The sequence below is a fragment of the Myotis davidii genome, unplaced genomic scaffold (assembly GCF_000327345.1).
Source record: "Myotis davidii unplaced genomic scaffold, ASM32734v1 scaffold179, whole genome shotgun sequence".
Lineage (NCBI taxonomy): Eukaryota > Metazoa > Chordata > Mammalia > Chiroptera > Vespertilionidae > Myotis > Myotis davidii.
In genome coordinates, this window is record NW_006291130.1 from 548,504 (window position 1) to 568,021 (window position 19,518).

The following is a 19,518-nucleotide window of genomic DNA, read 5'->3' on the forward strand; positions in this document are numbered from 1 at the left end:
ATGAACTGGAGTAAGGGCTGTCGGGAGCTTGAGACTCCCTCCCGATTGAAAAAGACACTGGCGTCCTCCATTGCCAGCCCCTTTCCACGTTTGCGCCTCCGTACCTCTGCACTTTACTTCCACACCTCCTCTGAGTCTCAGTGTGCTTTTCTCTTTTCTTCTAGTTGTAGAATTTCCACTCCGCCAGCCTTCCTGTAGTTCTGGATGATGTCCGTTTTGTCTTTTCATTGTATTTTTGAAGTTGTGGGAGGCAGCAATTTCCCAGTGTTTACCTATGCCGCCATCTTAGTTTTCTTAATCTTTATTTTAACTTGTGTTATTTTCCCTTTAGCATATTAAGTGCCAGTCAGTCACCGGTGACTGACACTATACTTTCCATCCAAAAGACAAAACCAGCTGGGTGCTTAACATGTTAAATAAACCTGGAGCCCCTGGGATCTAGTTTCAGCATATTTTCTGGAGGTTTTCAGGTGATCAGAATTTTGAAAGCCTGTCCAGACTTCCTAATACATATAGGAATTCTGCCATGACATAGGTACCTTGAAATATTCTTTCATACGTTAAAGAGCTCATTGCGAAAAGAATTACGTTAATATCAGAAAGGAAAATGCCTCCTGTATTACTTTTACTATGAAACTCAGGCTTTTTGAAGGCAGTGAGATCACTGAAGTTCTAGAACATCATTTTAGGGGAAGTAAAGCTATCTCTTCCTGTGCCCTCCCTCAGGATCTTTGGTTAGTGTTGAAGCCTCCTACACCCCAGAAAACGGAGACCTAGTCAGCCAGTAAAATCTGGGCACAGTGATCTCTTCCCTCTGCTACTTGGAAATGGTATTGGCACTCCCCAGTGTGCTCTGGTATGTGAGATTCTGTCTGCTTTTGGCAGTCGGGAAATGAATCAGTAGCACCCTGCAATATTGTCATTTGAGCTGTTAGGAAATTTGAGATCACTTGCAGATCTCAAAGTGATGATCCTCTTACATGGAAATGAATGTCCCTTCCATTCAGGACTGCATTTGATGGGTTGAGAAGTGCTAGGCATCAATTACATGACAAAGATAATGCATCGATGCATATGGGAGCCCTCCCTCAGATGTGCCAGTTGGTGAAACATGGACAGTTCAGAAACTCCTCTGCTATTTTTAGACAATATCAACATCTTAATTTCTATTTTTTACCCTTAGAATCTAGGCCACAAAGTCACATTGGTTGTGTGTGTGCGCGTGCACACATGCACGTGCATGTGGCTCGCTTTCTCTGTTTTGAGTTTACTTTACAGGGTATTATATTGTATTTTACTTGACAATCTAGTCATCAACTGCCAAAGAAAGACATTTTTTAACTGTGTGAGAAGTTTCTTTTATTTCAGCTATTCACAATGTTTTGAAGATTTGGAGCATGTGTTCACTGAAAACCTATTTATCATCTCTTCACAAAATATTCCATCAAATATTGTAGTTCTGAACAAGTACCTTTTCACATCTAAAAGTTCAAGTATATACCTTCTTTTTTTCTACATGTTTAGAATGATTTTCCCTTTGAAATGTGAACTCCCACATAAAAGCCAACTTGTCATTACATATAACTCTATTCTTTAGCAGATTTTTGTCCTCCATTGGAGGGCAAAGTCTTCCTAGAATTTAAAATCTCTTGCCTAGCTTAATGACCTCTTAAATGACTTTCTGTCCCAAGCTTCTATAACAGTTAATCGGAAAGGTAACACACTTTTAAAAATCCAACTTATGGAGTCAGATGAAAATATAGCTTGCATTAGATAGGCATCACTATGATGTAATTTTATTGGATAGGAAATGCTATGTCATTATTCCCCATTAGATCAGGCTCTAGATGAACTTGTTCTTAAATTTTGGAATAATTGACAAATATTTCTGTACAATGACCAAAACTTAATTGGAGGTTAAGATAAAGAACACAGAATATGAAATTGGTATTTAAAAGTCTGCTTATACATTTGTATTCACTTATTCATTGTCTCTCCAAGAGGGTTTTGATGTGGTTTACAACAAAAGACTCAACCTTTGAAAAATGGGGCAAGAAGACAGGAGCTCAATAAAGAAAAGACTTAAAAACAACTCAATATTCCTAACCTCTGGGATGCCACAGGTTTTGAACAAAATTTATGCATGAAAATGCAACAGTTCACATTGCTGTTATTCAATAACAAAAGTTAGATCATGTTATTCAAAAAGGCAAACCTTTTACTTATCTCATTATTAGGAGTAACAAGGTGAATTTTTACATTAACCCACTAAGCAATGATTTTTGTGATTGATGACAGTCATTTTAAAATGCAGCAACTTGATGCAGCAGGTGGGAGGCAAGCCCTGCTGGTGCAAGAAAGGAAGCAGGGATTCTCAGTTGGTTGTCCACCTTCAGCTTTTCTTTGAGGTACTTTTCTGTTTGGGTTTTATTAATGATCAAAACATTTCAAATATCTCTGCATACGCAAGAGTTATTAGGAGCCTTAATGAAGTACAACCTGGTCAGCCTGCATCTGAGGGCCTCCTACACCTACTTCTCTGGGCTTTATTTCAACCTGGATAACATGGCTCTGGAGGGCATGGGCCACTTCTTCCACAAGTTGGCTAAGGAGAAGCAAGAGGGTACGGAGCAGCTCTTGAAGATGCAAAGCCAGTGTGGTAACCGTGCCCTCTTCCCAAGGTGAGGCAGGTAAAACTTAGAATGCCATGGAAGCCACCATGCTCATGGAGAAGAACCCGAACCAGGCCCTTTTGGGTCTCATACAGACCCCCATCTCTCTGACTTCCTGAGGAACCATTTCCTGGATGAGGAGGTGAAACTCACAGAGAAGATGGGAGACCACCTGGCTTCCCTCTGCAGGCTGCCCAGCCCCCAGGCTGGGGCTGAGTGTCTTTGAAAGGGTCACCCTCAAACATAACTGGATCCATGGAGCCCAGAGTCCTCTGTGGGGCCCCTCTGTATCCCCTGGTATCTGGCTTCTGCCTGAGCCTCTCCCTGAAACTACTAGACATCCTTTTAACCACCCTGAAGTGCTCTCCCATGCACTGGACCAAATGGAAACAATAAAGCTTTTTTGCGGCAATAAAATTAATAATAATAATAATAATAATAATAATAAAAAATACTGCATGGATTCAACCCATCTGCACTCCAAACTAGTTTGAATTTAGGCAAATTGGTTAGCCTCTCTTGAAATTTGAAATTATTCATAGTGCACCCCTCAGAAAACCATGAGGGGGATGCAAGGTGTATTAAATGAAATCAGATCTATAAAATGCATAGAACGTGGCACAGTTAGATATCATTATGTTTTAATGCCAAAATAATCATTTTTAAAAATTTTGTCTTTATTGTTGAAAATGTTACAGATGTCCCCCTTTCTTCCTCCATTGACTTCCTTCACCTCATAGCCTCCCCCAGGCCTACTACACTATTGCCTGTGTCCATGGGTTATGCATATTTACTTATATAAAAACCCTGGGTGTAACATCACAGCCAGAAGCACGACCAACTGGAAGGAAGTCAGTCCTGCAGGGGTCGTCTTGGAAATGGCTGCGCCCTCCCTGAGCTCTTTCCTGGAGGGCGAAGTTTCAGGCAGGAACCCACCCTCAGGGTGAGGTATGGAAGTGAAATGATTTTTAATGGATCTATTATTGAAGCTACCTTTGAAAATACTATATCTATAGATCAGTGGTTCTCAACCTGGCTGCACATTAGAATCATGTGGGGATCTTTTTAAAATCCTGATTTCTGGGCCTCATCCTCCGGAAATTATGTTTCTTTGTTACTAATATTGTGACCCCACTCCATAACAAAGAAACAGAATTTCCGGAGGATGAGGCCCAGAAATCAGGATTTTAAAAAGATTCCCAGGTGATTCTAATGTGCAGCCAAGGTTGAGCACGACTGCTCTAGAATATTAAGTCAGGGAGAGGGGATCCAAGAAGAGGCATAGAACATGACTAGAGCCATGGGCCTGCATTGTTCCAAGCCTTCCATGCAGCTGACTGGCATGACGTGCCTTCACAGTTACCGGCAGGCCCACCTCCACGCCAAAAAAAGAAGCTGAAGTATTAACAGGATCTGCAGAGGGAGAGGTTGTTCTGATTCCAAGAATTAATTTGTCCCCATCTGACACTGGCCTCCCATTTAAATTGATTCAACAACCGTTTCCCATGATGCCAGCATTTGTGATGTCTATTAATAAATCACAAGGACAAACTCTAGACAAAGTAGGCATATTCCTACCTGAATCCATTTTCTCACATGATCAATTATATGTAGCTTTCTCTTGAGATTGAAGAGCATGTGACGTTACAGTTAAAGTTCTAAATCCTTCATCACAAGGGAAATTAGTCAAGCACTCTGAAAGTGTTTTCACTCTTAATGTGATGTACAGAGAGATATTAGAATAAGTTTAATCACTTTATCAGTCATTGTTTGCATCTGTGTTGTTTTTATATCATGTTTTTGTCATTTTAATATCATGCCCCTGTTGTAGAGGAAGGGAGAGGGATAGAGAGTTAAAAACATGGATGAGAGAGAAACATCGATCAGCTGCCTCCTGCATACTCCCCACTGGGGATGTGCCCGCAACCTAGGTACATGCCCTTGACCGAAATCAAACCTGGGACCCTTGAGTCCACAGGCCGATGCTCTATCCACTGAGCCAAACCAGTTAGGGCAATTAATTCCCTTTCCATGTGCACGAATTTCGTGCACCAGGCAACTAGTATGCATATAAGTCCTCTGGTTAATCTCTTCCCATACCCTCCACCCCCAACAAAAACTAATTTTTATTGCTCTTCTTTAAAAGAAGATTTGAAATTCATCCTTCTGTTTAGTGTCCAAGCAAGCCCTGGTCAGTGGTGACCAGGGGAACAACCAGGCACTGCAGGTCATTGCAGGTCCCATCTACTGAAGCGATTGCAAAAGTGGGAATGGAATGGAGTAAAATCATTGGATCAATTGACCAAAGAATCCTCTCCTAAGAGGGTTATCTTACATGGTTTTATTATTTAAAATCCCATTTTCTCTATTTCATTCTTGTGAAAAATATAGAAAGACAAACAAACTCAAGATATACAGCAACCATGTACCAGTAGAGCTGATACTGGTTTTGAAATAGGAAATAGCTTGACCAAGTGACAAGGGGAGGAGTCTGAAAACAGCACAGTGTGCAAACCCCGAGAAAGAGAGAAAATATTCTGTCGGGTTGAAAACAACCCTAAAGTGATGGTGGAAAAGAAGAAGAAGTCATGTAAAAATTATGGGGAACGTTTTTTGTAATGTAGTCTGTAAAAGTCTCTTCAGTTTCTTCATTTGAGTCACGTAAAACTAAAATACAAATAAATCAGTGGATTTCCCAATGCTTTTATCACTCGAGTGATTATATTTAATAACTCATTCCCTGTCTATTTATTAGTTGTTTTTTAGAGTCATCAAGAAAGTTTCTTAATATTTGGTAGCATCTAATTTTGGAATGAGCTATATGGCTCCATGTACTTGTCTCTTCTTGTTATTCTAGAGATTTAAACAGAATATGGATGTAATACACCACTAGTGTTCAGTCCCTGTGGTTTTAGTTAAATCTAAATGCAAATCAAAATGCATTTTTTATGCCAGGATATTTGGTGAGCTATTTTAATGCTTATTTTATGGTTCCACAGACCGTAACTGACACCTATTCGAAATCATTGAATTTCCAATATTGAATGTGCAAAATTATGTTCTACTCTAAGATCACCAAAAGGGAATGTGACACATATCATAATGTAAATGCCTCAGAAAATAAGATTTGGTTCTTACAGAAATAACACAGATGAGGTACTTAAAATTTACCTAAACCTGGCTTCCATGTCTTCTTGTCTTTATGTCACAACACTTGGCTATCCTAAGACAGTGATAAAACAGATCTTTCAGAGCCAGACCACACCTGAAGGAACATGGCAGAGGAGCTTAAACTATAATCCAGTTACTTCCCTTAAAAGGGAAGCCATCCATAACAGGATTCCCCCAGGTCCACTCTTAATAGATCAATGCTTTTTGAAAAGTTAATATCCACTTCAGACTTGCCTTAATCTGGCTCTTTACCAGAAATTCTTCTCTCCCAAAAGAACATCTCATAAGAGATTGAACTTGGAAGAGCTTCCCTTGTTTGGTTCAAGGCCTTAGGCCTTCACACAATGCAAACAAGTCTGGAAGAAAGGCAATACTTTATGTTGTTATGAATATTTAAAGTTAGTATAAAATCTTAAGTGGCATTCTACTGAAGATAGAGGACTGTCCAGGCCTTCCAAGTACAAGAGTAAGAGGCCACATTGCACAACTCCAGGGATCACCTCCCACAGACTCAGTGCAAGGGCACCAGCCTCCATGGAGAAGTTTGGATGTGGAGGCGGGTTTAGAAGATGAGGTTTCTTGGCCCACCTCTCCCAGCTGGGAGTCAGCACACTTGAAATCCAGTTCGAGCCTTCATGCACTCTGATCCCGTTCAGTACGTGTGTCCACACATTTTTCAACAAGCACGTTTCCAGAGCACTGTGATGCAAACTGGCAATGCACCAAAAACAAGACAGTCCCTTCCCTCAAAATCATACCCATGCCAAATACAGGCAGAGCTGGTCTGAATGCTAACAGCTTTTGATTTTTGAACCTTGTCTACATTTTTCCAAATCTTGTGAGGAGCATGTACCAACTCATATTCAAACTAAAGCATAAACACATTTTTGTCACATTACTCAGTTTACTCTGCTTAGATGAGGAGAAACCCTAGCACATGGTTCTCAACCTGTGGGTCGCGACCCCTTTGGGGGTCTAATGACCCTTTCACAGGGGTCGCCTAAAACCATCGGAAAACACGTATATAATTACATATTGTTTTTGTGATTAATCACTATGCTTTCATTATGTTCAATTTGTAACAATGAAAATACATCCTGCATATCAGATATTTACATGACGACTCATAACAGTAGCAAAATTACAGTTATGAAGTAGCAAAGAAAATAATTTTATGGTTGGGGGTCACTACAACATGAGGAACTGTATTGAAGGGTCGCGGCATTAGGAAGGTTGAGAACCACTGCCCTAGCAGAATAAAAGCGTCTTCCTTAAACAGCTTGAGAAAAGTAGTCTCATGACATCATAGCATTAGGATAATCTTCACAGCATGTTCCTCCTCCCTGGGATAAGGGGGAAATTAATAAAAAGAACACACTACTTTTGCATATTTTCATTTTGCAACTTAGAGAGGTATTCTTTTAAAATGTAATCAAGTGTCCCCAGGGCACCTACTGCATTTATGTAAAGCCAAGGCTGTGTGGAAGGTGGAGAATCTTCCAGAAATGCTGGAGTCCATTGGGACCAGCAGGACATCATAAGGCAAGTCATGAGACATTCGCTGTGAGCCAGTCTCTTGTGTCCCTACATGTCACCTTCCACCGTGTTGAGAAGCTCTCACAGACACCCCTGATGCTCACCAGATGGGGAGCCCAGGGATCTGATTTGGTGCTAAAACCACAGTAAGTATGACACATCCTCTAGATTCAACATGCCCTGGTGTGTCATGTGCACAAAAATAGTGCCCTATCTTAGTCAATTTTCCCTGCCAATCAACATACAATTGATGTAGTATAGAATTGTATACCTGAAACCTACATAATTTTATTAACCAATAGAGTCAATAAAAAAGAGAACAAAAGAGTAGATTAAACTAATAACTCTCATATTCAGAAGATAAAATGCAGTTGGGGCGGGGGAGAATGGGAAAGTTTTTTAATAGGTAAAGTTTCAGTTTTGTAAGGTGAAAAGAATTCTGGAAATTGGTTGGACAATGTAAATGTACTTAACACTATAAACTATAACGTTATAAGTGGTTAAGATGGTAAAAGAAAAGAGAAATTATATTCAGAAAATATATTAAAAGTCACCTAAAACATCTATTTTTATTAACTCCCTCCCTCCTTGTACTTAAACATATGGCAGCATTTGGAACCAAAGGGTGTGGGCTCAAACATTGACTCTTTAAATTCTACCAGCCCAGGGTTCTTCGGAATGTTTGGTACCTGCAGCTGTAACAATGAGGAAAAAAAATATTCTAAAGTGTTTGTTCTTGGAGTGGTTAATATGAAAATTAAACGGAGTAAAATATTAAAAAATGCCTATCCCAAGTGGGATAGTAAATATGTTGTAGGCAGCTAGACAGGCCTAAGCAGAGCAGGAACGATGGGCCAGGTGCAGAGAGTGACAAGGGCAGAGAGGCCCTGGTGCCTAGCAATGGGCAAAACTGCAAGCCCTTGCGTGACCACTCCCTGAGGCACTAACCTCTGGAGGTGCCATCTAGACTTCTGCTGTATTCCAGCTCCAGGCCCAAAGAAGCAGCACAATCAGAATGAGTCATGCCTGACATCAGGACCAGGAAAGCTGGTGAGTATTCTATTGAGATCTGCCCCTGAGACCTCAGATAAAAGCTCCCTCTATGGAGCAGGCCTGTGTGTTTCCCCACCCTTGTCTTGCCCCAGAGTGAGTTTCTCTCTTTCTCTCTCTCACCCCCGACCCGCTCTGGAGCATGCTCAGACTTCTCCCTCTTTGGTCTCTCAAGGCAGGTATCTCTCTCCTAAGCTCCAAGGCCCATCTTTTGTCTCTGTAACTGTTTCCTGAACCTGTTGCTTCTACCGCTCACTTCTACCTCTGTGGCTATCTACGTAAACTTTCTCTTATAGTTTGAGTCTTGGCTCTGAATTCCTGGTTGATTTTCGTCTCCACTTTATAATTAAATTTCTTTAATGTACATTTTAAATTTGTCATTCTGCATTTCTAACACCTTTTCCATTCTCTATGCCTGGCTGTCTCACTGAAGCTTTCTTATTTGTTAAATTAGTCTCTGCCCAGAGCCGGCCCAGATCTGCTTATCTTCTTCACAGTTACCCTCTTTTGACATCCTGTTGTCTCTCACACCAAAAGCTAGTCTTCTTCCTTCTCAAACTGTTTCATGGCATTACGGGTGCTATCCTGGACCTTGTAACTCCACCTTTAGTTCCACACCAAATTCATTAACCAGCAGTGTACCCAGGAAATGACAAGGAATTGTGGGAGAAAGCATTGTTTTTAGTCTGAGATGTACAGTGTAGTTGATCAGTGCAAGGAGTCTGGGACCAGGCCTTGATTGAAAATATAGCTCTATTACTTTTTGGCAGCATGATCTGGTCAAATTATTTCATTCCTTTGGCCTAAGTTTGGTTCAATTTCCTTCAATTCCCAACATTTAAAGAGAATAATGAATGTAATGCAATTAGCACACTGTCTAGTACAGAACTGTAGCTAACATTTGACTTGTGTTTAATCATATTAACCTGAGGATCTTCCAAATGAAAATTACTTTAATTACTTTGTGTTTCACTTTCAATCTCATACCTTTTCAAAGAAACTGCTTTTTAAAATTTTATTGATTTAGAGAGAGAGGAAGAGAAAGAATAACATTAATTAAAAGTCTCTTTCTTCCACTTATTTATGCATTCATTTGTTGATTCTTGTATGTATCCTGACCAGGGATTGAACCTGCAACCTTGATATATTGGGACTACCTTCTAACTAACTGAGCTACCTGGACAAGACACAACTCCTTTATTTTATTCAGAATCTTGTAAAGTTTCTAACAAAAGTTGAACTTTCATGATTGAGATTCAGAAACAGGAGTCCATTTTTAAATATTTATGAACAGAAATTCTACCTTAGAATGGTCATTTAAATGTACCCGTTTTAATCCTGAACACATATCTAAAAATTATACTTATTGGAATGATATTATAACAATGTGTTGTGATGGAGGTGGCAGGTGAGGTTTTGAGTATGAGTGTTTTCTGACTTCCTGCATTTTGAATATTTTATTTTATAGCACTTGTTATCAACAAGTGAAAAATTATCTGGCAAGTATTAATTAAAACTCTCTTGACCTTCAATATATCTACAGGTAAGGCAGATCTTTCTGTGGTTTGAGTCACTTTCATTACAAGGCTAAAGCTTTAAATTTTAATATTTGGCATGCATACTTCTGTCAAAATTTATTTTAACTCATACATAAACATGTAATTTGCATGTTGATTAACTGCCACAATTTCCTCTGTAACAATTTCAGATTGGAAGTGCACATAAATCACAACTGAACAGATTTCTATTAATTCCAAAACCTCTTATGAAATAATATTTGTTTTTCTGAAGAAAAGCTGTAGCCAATGAGGAAGTTATACATTTTGTTTATACATGCACTCTATGGCTGATGTTTTAATTATACATTTATTTATACATGAAAGCTGGGTTTCCAAATGAAGGGCTATCAATACAGGGAAGATCTAGCCAGACTAACATGTAAATTTCACGTGATCAAATAAAACAGATTGGCTGCGGGAGGCAGTTAATGAGCCCACCCTGGCATGACCTTCTGAGAGGCAGGCAAGGGAGCTCCTCACCTAACCCTTGCGGAGAAAATCAGGCGTGAGAAGCCAAGCCGCTCAGAAGAAACACCCCATGAGTTCGGCAGCATCATGGCAATTCCATTGTTTGGAGACCTTGCGAAATATAATGAGGCCTAACGCAGCTGGGGTGGGAGGACCTTTCACAGCTGTGGGGCGGTTCTCAGAGATTCTGGGTAGTTTCAGAGGAAGTTTAAAGTTGCAGTGTCCAGACTAAAAAAGGGAGGGCTTTCCATTCAGCTCACCCGTGAGCACTCCCAGCCCACAATCTTTTTTAAAAAAATATATTTTTACTTATTTCAGAAATGGAGAGGGAGAGAGAGAGAAACATCAATAATGAGAAAGAATCATTGACTGGCTGCCTCCTGCACGCCTCCTACTGGGGATCGAGCCCACAACCCAGGCATGTGCCCTTGACTGGAATCGAATCTGGTACCCTTCAGTCTGCAGGCCGATGCTCTATCCACTGAGCAAAACCAGCTAGGGCCGAACCCACAATCTTGAATGTGCTGGACTCAGACTAGACGGACTGGGCGAGTGCCTCTGACTAGATTCCCCAGGTAATTAGGGCTGCTGGGTTAGGACAGCTTTACTCCTGGGTAAGTTCTAGAAAGTGTAGGAGAATAAAGTAGATTTTCTCTTTGGCCTCTGGATTTTCCCCTTCACGTATCCTTTAAGCGTTCTGAAATAACTTCGGTGGACTGAAGCTTTGAACTGTCGCTGCTCTCTTTAAGGGAGGATTTTAGGGACATATTTTTGGGAACTTGACACGTAGAATATTCCTGCATCCCTTTTGTTCTGTTTTAATTTGTACTATGATTGTCACGAGCCTCACTTCTTAGAGCATTATCGATAGCTTGGAAACCTTTGGTTTAGTTAACAATGAAAGTGAGGATTGTACACTCCCAGGCCTTAAGACCACGTCTCTACAGTAACTATACTGATAACATCTAGGCTCCTGTCCTTCTGAGTCAGTTTTATGTTATACATTCTAGAGCAGTGGTTCTCAACCTTCTGGCCCTTTAAATACAATTCCTCATGTTGTGACCCAACCATAAAGTTATTTTTGTTGCTACTTCATAACTGTAATGTTGCTACTGTTATGAATCATAATGTAAATATCTGATATGCAGAATGGTCTTAGGCGACCCCTGTGAAAGGGTCATTCGACTGCCAAAGGGGTCGCGACCCACAGGTTGAGAACCGCTTTTCTAGAGGCTTATCATTCCAGTCACTGCCATTAGTGCCCCAAGTGGAAGCATTCTGTTCTTGCTTTTAGCAAGTCAACGGACATGTATTTTCAGCAGAGGACTGAACATAAAAACCAGGGTGATACTGAAGTGTAACAGGATGAATTCAATAGTTCACATAAAATTTCTTCTCAGAAATAAAAAACATCTGCACACATAGATTACCATGTGGAAAAGACATATTTCAATAGGTTTCTAACGTTCATAAAATAGTGCAGGGGGTATGTATAGAGTGTCCCCAAGATGTATACACACACTTTGAATCATTATAAAGGCAGTGCTTATTAAAATACATTTCACTTTCACAATTGAGCTATCAGCTGTTAAAGTGTGCATATGTATTTTGGGGGCACCCTGTATATTTTCAAGAAAAATGAGGAAAATGGAAACCAAATGGCACATAATTGGAAAATGGACATCTAGCTATTCTTCAACTAAAATCTTCAGCAAGGGAGGCAATCTGGGTCCTAGACAGAAAAGCAGGATAGTGAGGACACGGGGGCCCCTGGCTCTACCCCTAAGTAGCAGTCACAGCGCAATGCTTACATCCTACTGAGTCTCAGCTATAGAGTTGAAATGGAAAAGTCATTTGAAAGAAGTCAAACTTATCCATACAGATGGTATTGATTAGGAAAAAAACGAAAGCATATACTTCATGTATACGCACCTATGTCTATACATGCAGCTATAAAGACACTAATCTCTGTATGATATGAAATCTACCTAGTTATCTCCACTCCGGGTCATAGGTGCACATGTATGGAACGGGTTTCTTTTTCTCTTCATCCTGCTCACGTGACAATGTACTCACCACCAGCCTCCCTGCCCTTTTCTAACAGTTCCATCCGCAAAGGATTCCGTAGTGTTGCTCAGGGCCTCGACTCAATTGCTTGTTCATGTGATGAGTCACTGTAATGTCAGAACCGCAGGGTCATCATTTCTAGAGTGGGAGCGGTCATTCCCACCTCACAGGAGGATGGGCATGTGATCAGCAGAATGATGTCAGGTTCCAGTGGCAAAGGGTGAGGAACCTTGTGGAGGTGGGAAAAACGGACAACAGTTCCATGAAGCAGGGGATTGATTCCCAGAGACGGGGGTGGCTCCTCACATCCCCCCGCATCCAGTGGGATGATGCAGCTGGGCCGATACTGCCTGAATGGAGTGAGGGCTCCTCCAGGTGGGGGAAGCTTCCTTTGTCATTTTCAATTTTTTTGAAAAAATAGTCTGCTCTTGGTCCCGTGCGGTCTGTTCTGAAGACCCTGGCTGCATGCCTGCCTTCCCACTAGGTGCAAATGACTAGTGCAAAACAGAATTAACACCTTCCTGCGTGTTTACGCGGAGGTGGGATGCAGTGAGGTTCTGTGATCCGCGCTCAGGCCTCAGCAAGCCCGGGACGCAAGCTCTGTGAGGACCCTCCTGCAAGCAAAGATTCAATCTGGAAACGTTGAAAGCACCTGACACATAACAGGCAAGAAGTCCATGAAAAACTGGAGTTCTGCAACATGTGTAATAGTGTCCATAATTCTATAGGTATATGACTGTGTTACTACATTGATTTGAAAAGAGAATATTCTATGAGGTGGGTTCTCTTTATTGCTGAAGTCATCCATGTCAGGAAGTAGTTTATTATTATTATTATTATTATTATTATTATAAAATGTGTTAATTTGTATATTGTCATTCAGTGCTATGCTTAGAGTATATTCAGATCTTTTATATTCCCAACCTCTTGTACATGTACTCCATCTTAAATTCTCTAAAATAGGAAGACTATTCACTTTTAATGTAACCAATACTGGTGGGTATATAATATTTTATTCATTATTTTGCTCAGGAACAACGGTGTATATGCAAAGGGTGATTATTCAAGTATTTAATTGGTTTTAGTATTAACAAGCTTTCTCTTGTTCCTCTTCATGTGAAAAGCAAATTGTACTACAGGGTAGGGCAAAAGTAGGTCTACAGTTGTGAGTGCATGAAACAAGGTGTTTATTCTTGTATTATTTCTTAATTGTTGTAGTATTTTCCATCCAAACAACTGTAAAACTACTTTTGCCATACCTGTATTTTGGAATACAGACCATACATTTAAAAAAGCCATTCAGTTACATTATGTTACAAATGATGTGCAAAACTTGTGATTGATATCTTCATAAATGATGCTATATTTGTGCTTTCCACAATTTAGATATAAACTACTTTATATTCAACTCCAATTACTCCTTCCATATGGAGAAACTGTTAACAAGGACAGTTGTTTGTTGGTAAAATTAAGAAATGATTAAGTAAAGTATAAGAGTATGAAAGAAAGCTGGATCAAGCCATGCCACTCAAGTAACATGACACCCTTACTACCAGCAGGCACACCCATGCGTGAACACGCACACACACATGCAGAAACAAATACACACACAAGTCATACACTCCTTTGACTTTATATATCTCTCAAGATAGAGGCAAAACCATGTATCATAGCTGTGAGGTCCTTCGTGCTCTGGCGCCTTCGTCTCTCTTTCAAACCCATGGCATGCCACAGCACCTTGGCACGCTCTGCATTAGCCAATGACCTCCTTCCAGTCTCAACGAATCAGACCCTCTCTTGTCTCCATGCTTCAGAGGGCGGATATTTCCTCTGCCTGGAGTATCCCTTCCTCCCTTTTTGAGTGATTAACTTCTAAGAATCCCTCTGAACTTCTTGTACAGGCCATCTTTGGCCTTCTGGATGAGATAAAATCGTAGATTCTATGAATCGCATAGCTCGCCATCAAATTCGCATTTACTGCAGTTTCGTATTTGCTTATGTGAAGATTTAATTACTATGCCTGCTTCGCCATCCCCACCCAGTAGACTCAGGGCTTGGTGAGGGAGAGTCCTTGTTGCTTTCTGTTCACCATGACATTCTTCCAGTGCCCAGCACTGTGCCTTGGAGTAGTAGAAGCTTGATAAACATTTGTAGAAAGAGTGAACATGAGTAGTAGCAGTGTACGAAAGCCTGTAATGTTGGCCAGGTTTCAAGCCCGTGTATTTGTGTAATTAAATATCAGAAGACATAAAAGATGGGTTAATTTACGTTTGGAATATTGAAATCAAGGGATTATAATGAATGAAGTGCTATTTGTTTCTGCCCTTGCTTTTGATTCCTTAGGGCACCTACTAATTTGTCAAATGCCTTTGATGAAATTGTTTGCATTTTGTTTGATGTTTATGTGTTTCCTTAGGGAGCAGAATGCCTGACTCACCCTGACAGATCAGCAATGGCAGGTCTGCTGCTTTAGAAAATGTTTCACCCCGAAGGCTGTAGCTCTCCTGTGGGGAAGGCTCAAGAGCAAATGCCCTCATTGGCAATGCATTGCTGAAGACAGTGAGAAAATGCCAGGCATTGATTCAGTGCACAGGTTTTAGTAGAAAACTATGATGAATTTTCAGATTAACACAATAACCTTTAATCTAAATCCTGAGAGCTTCCCTTGTTATTTTTATTTTCTTATTTTTCTTGCCCACTGTTTTAAATTTAATGCATTTGTCTTCATATTATTCATGGAAACATGCCTTTATCAGAGAATTATTTTAGCTATACTATTGGCTTTCACTTCACTTTTTACATAGTCGATTTCATACTTCGTATTTAAAATCATCAAAAGAAAACTTCCCCAAAGTGAGGACAATAGGCATATTAGGTTTTCTTATATAAGGTCTTTTCTTCTCTTTTAATGTACGTACAAGTACACTGCACTGTCTTTCACATAACAGATAGCAAATATTTGTTGAAGTAATAAGCACATAAGCCTGGCCTTGTGGTTCAGTGGTTGAGCATTGACCCATGAACCAGGAGGTCACGGTTCAATTCCAGATCTGGGCACATGCCCAGGTTGCAGGCTAGATCCCCAGTAGGGGGTGTGCAGGAGGCAGCCAATCAGTGACCCTCTGTCATCCTTGATGTTTCTATTCCTCTCTCCCTCTCCCTTCCTCTCTCTGAAATCAATTTTTTAAAAACTTAAAAAAAATAAGCACTTAAAATAATTATATCTGTCTATTTCTCCCCTTACAAACTATTCTGAAAAATAGTAACACTTTAATTTAGTCAAGGTAAAATGCTTTTTATTTCAATATTCAAAAATATAAACTATAGTGCTAATCCTTTGCTCTATAGGAGCCAACAAAGTTGAGTGAATGGACTGATTTGACCAAGAAATGAATTCCCTAAAAATTGTAGTAATTAGAAGAATAGTCAGGATTAAAAGCCGATAGTTAGTGGGTACTTCTGAGATAATTTTGCTCAGCCTGTTTTCTTTAGGTCATTATAGTTCAGGGTGTATCTAAAGTTTGTTGATAATTAAAGGATTTGAAAAGAAAGGAAGGGCTTGAGGTTCAAGGGTAAGACAGATGGAGCCACAGAATAATTTTTTAACATACTGGCATCTAAATAAATAGTATGATAGGAATTCTCTTATCTAATTCAAGGGAAATCTCTAGTTGGTTACATAATTGAAAAGCAATGAATGTGAGGACTCATTAAACAGTGATGAACACATACCTTGAATACTTTATGGTAATATAAACCTATAAATTTATTGTTTATTCACCAGTCTTTTGAGTGTTGTCTTCTGATGCAAGGTCCTCATCTTCTTTCTTGCATACACCACACCCATAACACATCATTTATGTTTCCAGTTTAGTTTCATTAAGGAAAAAAAGGACTTATCACTCGTAAAGCAATCTAAAAGTATAAGCATTTTAAGTTTTTATCATAACATTTCACAGTTGTCTCACCATCACCTGACTTAATAGCATTTTAATCATTTCTTTATAAAATATTCAAAGATAACAACACTTTATTTTCACAATTACCTCATTAGATTTTACATAATGGTAACTTAAATAATTAGAGTGATAAGAACAACTGGGTTTCACTTGTAAAGAAACAGACACAGCTGATTTTGACTCTGTAAGCCACACAGCTCAAGGAGAGGGAGGGAGCCACGTGTCTGGGGCTGCTGGGAGTAACTGTCAGGGACTGGGTGGGCCATGGACAGACCGACCGTGTCTTAGAGGTGAATGAAGCGCATTAGTGAATTCAAAATTTTGGTTAATTCTAAGTGAACAACATGCTTTTAAAAATTTACTTTTTCCTCATCTTAAGAATAACGTTTTTTACAGAAATTTGAAAAAAAATTATGAAAATAAAACCACACATATGATGTACCACCTGAAAAACCACTATAAATATTTTCAATCATTCTCAGTTCATAAGTGCACAGATCACATGCAACCCAAGAGTTTTAAACACGGTCCATGTTTTTAGCTAATAGTATATGTATCATATACCATATGGTAGACACAGCAACATGTAATTGTAACAAGCCACTATTTCTTTATAACTCATAAATATTAGTAGTGAAGTTGGTCACTTATATTAGAGTTTTTAAATTTTTTTCTTTTCCACAAAGGTCTTGTACCAAAGAGATATTTTTATAAATAATATAAAAATGTATATCACTAATATGGACATTGTGTGAACATTTTAAAAAATTACTATTTTTTGGAATATTACATTTTTTAAATGCCTTACCCATTTACAAATGAAGATACATGACGATAGGAAGATTAGAGACTCTCCCAAGACTACCTTCCCTGATACTTAATGAAAGAGTTGGACATCCTTAGCACTGCCATGGAGGCGGGAGAGGCTCTAGCCACTGCCCCTGCGCTCGCCAGCCATGAGCCTGGCTTAGGGCTTCTGGCTGAGCAGCGCTCCCCCTGTGGGAGCACACTGACCACCAGGAGGCAGCTCCTGCATTGAGTGTCAGCCCCCTGGTGGTCAGTGCAGGTATAGTGACCGGTCGTTCTGTCGATTTGCATATTAGCCTTTTATTATATAGGATTTATGAGGTGCAAAAGAAGCGGGGATGCTGGAAGAAAGGAAAGGCTACTGGCAAAAAGAAGAGAGTCAAAGGGTGGATCGTTGTTCAGATGGGTTTCCTGCATCTCCACTGACTCCCATCTCCCCCTCGGGGCATCCTTGTAGGGGGATGCTCTGGGGAAATCACTGGCTTTTCAGTGCATTCATAATGTGTCCTTTTTTCACCTCTCTGACCTGACTCTCCCTCCTTCATTTTTAACTCTATTCCCAGTCACATTGTACTGCTGCCGCTGTTGTAGTGTCTATCTTGTTGAATTTCAGCTCTGTCCTAGTTTCTTCTGGGTGTCCAACACTCCCCTCCCCTCCCCCACCCCATTCACTTGAAGGCCTCAAGGGGAGCTACTATAACCTTATTTAGACAGTCTGCATAAGACAGCTCTTCATGTTTTCATTAGCAGCCCCGCCTCCCTATTCTAGAACTAACTTTGTCATGGTACATGGTAGATTCTAATTCAGTGCCTACTTGCCTGATTGAATTTCCTATTATAGTGTAAGTTTCTTGAGGAGATGAACCATAGCTGTTTTGTTGGCCACTATATGTCTTGCACACACAGCACAATTCCTGGCACAGAAGAGGTAAGCAATAAATATTGTTGAATAAATAAAAGATTATATTTAAATATTACCAGATTCAGGATAAATAGATCTCCAAGTCAAATATCATGTAATTATTTTCTTTATTAAGTACTCTTCAAAAAATAAAATTGACACTAAGCTTTTTAAGAACAAAAATTCTCCTACATCCTGGCTGGATGGCTCAGTGGTTGAGCATTGACCTATTAACAGGAGGTCAAGGTTCGATTCCTGGTCCTATTGTGGGTTCAATACACCAGTGGGGAGGGAGGTTCTGAAGGCAGCTGATGAATGATTCTCTCTCATCATTGATGTTTTTCTCTCTCCCTCTTCTTTCCTCTCAGAAACCAATAAAAATATATTTTAAACAATTCTCCTACATTATGCTAGCAACACCGAAGTGCTCCTTGCTCCATAATCTTCCTTTTTCTCTTCTCCCAGTCTTTTCTGAGGGCCAAGCCCTCTGCTTGCAGCATGGATTCTTCCTCCTCCTACTTCAATAACCAACTCCTCCCTCGCTGCCCTTTTACCTCCCACCTCTTTCAGGAAGCCTTCCTGACCCACTGACTGATTGCCTCCCTCTTCCCTTTCAGAGAACTTGGGTTTTAGTTCAAAATCTACGCGTGCTGCACTGCACTAAGGAGAGCAAACAACCTCACCCACTTTGGTCAGTGTCCTTATTTTGAAAATGAAGGACTTGTGCTAGATCATTGATCTTTAATTTCCATTTAGCAGCCAAATTCTCGTATTTTATAAATAAAATGCTTTATGAAGTCCAATATATTCATTAATAGAAGCCCATCATAGAGCAAATACGTGTTCTCTTTTCCAGTGAGCTAAAAAGCATCTTGCAATCATGGAAGCTACCCTTCCCTACACTGCCTGACAGGGGCCAACCCTGTGGACACAATCATCGGGGTCACCTCCCCGGAAAGGCAGAGCACTGCAAGGGGCCTCAGTCATATTATCACATGCATGTCCTCTCTAATATACGAGGAGCTGATGGGCTACTTTGTTATCTGAGAGTGAAAATGAAAGGCTTCCCTACCCCTGAAGGTGGATGCTTAGGGAAGGATATTGAATTTGTGAAGGGATGAACATGAACCTGTTGGTGGTAGCAAAAAAAAACAAAAACAAAAACAAAAACAAATCCTAAAGGTGGATGCTTAGGGAAGGATATTGAATTCGTGAAGGGATGAACATGAACCTGTTGGTGGTGGCAAAAACAAAACAAAACAGCACCAGGTGTTAGAACCCTGCAGTCAGACCGGACCTCAGTTCAGTAACCATGGTACTGGAGTTCC

The 19,518-nt window shown here is 40.1% G+C and overlaps 1 protein-coding gene across 1 annotated transcript in view; it reads left to right on the top strand.

Moving 5' to 3' along the window:
• Positions 1–2,487: 2,487 nt before the first annotated feature.
• Positions 2,488–19,518, top strand: part of GPR37 (G protein-coupled receptor 37 (endothelin receptor type B-like)) — a 70,023-nt gene continuing 52,992 nt past the window's right edge. Inside the window, exon 1 of the mRNA XM_006764313.2 lies at positions 2,488–2,681. Within this exon, the coding sequence (XP_006764376.1) occupies positions 2,488–2,681 (194 nt within the window). The remainder of the gene's footprint in view (positions 2,682–19,518) is intronic.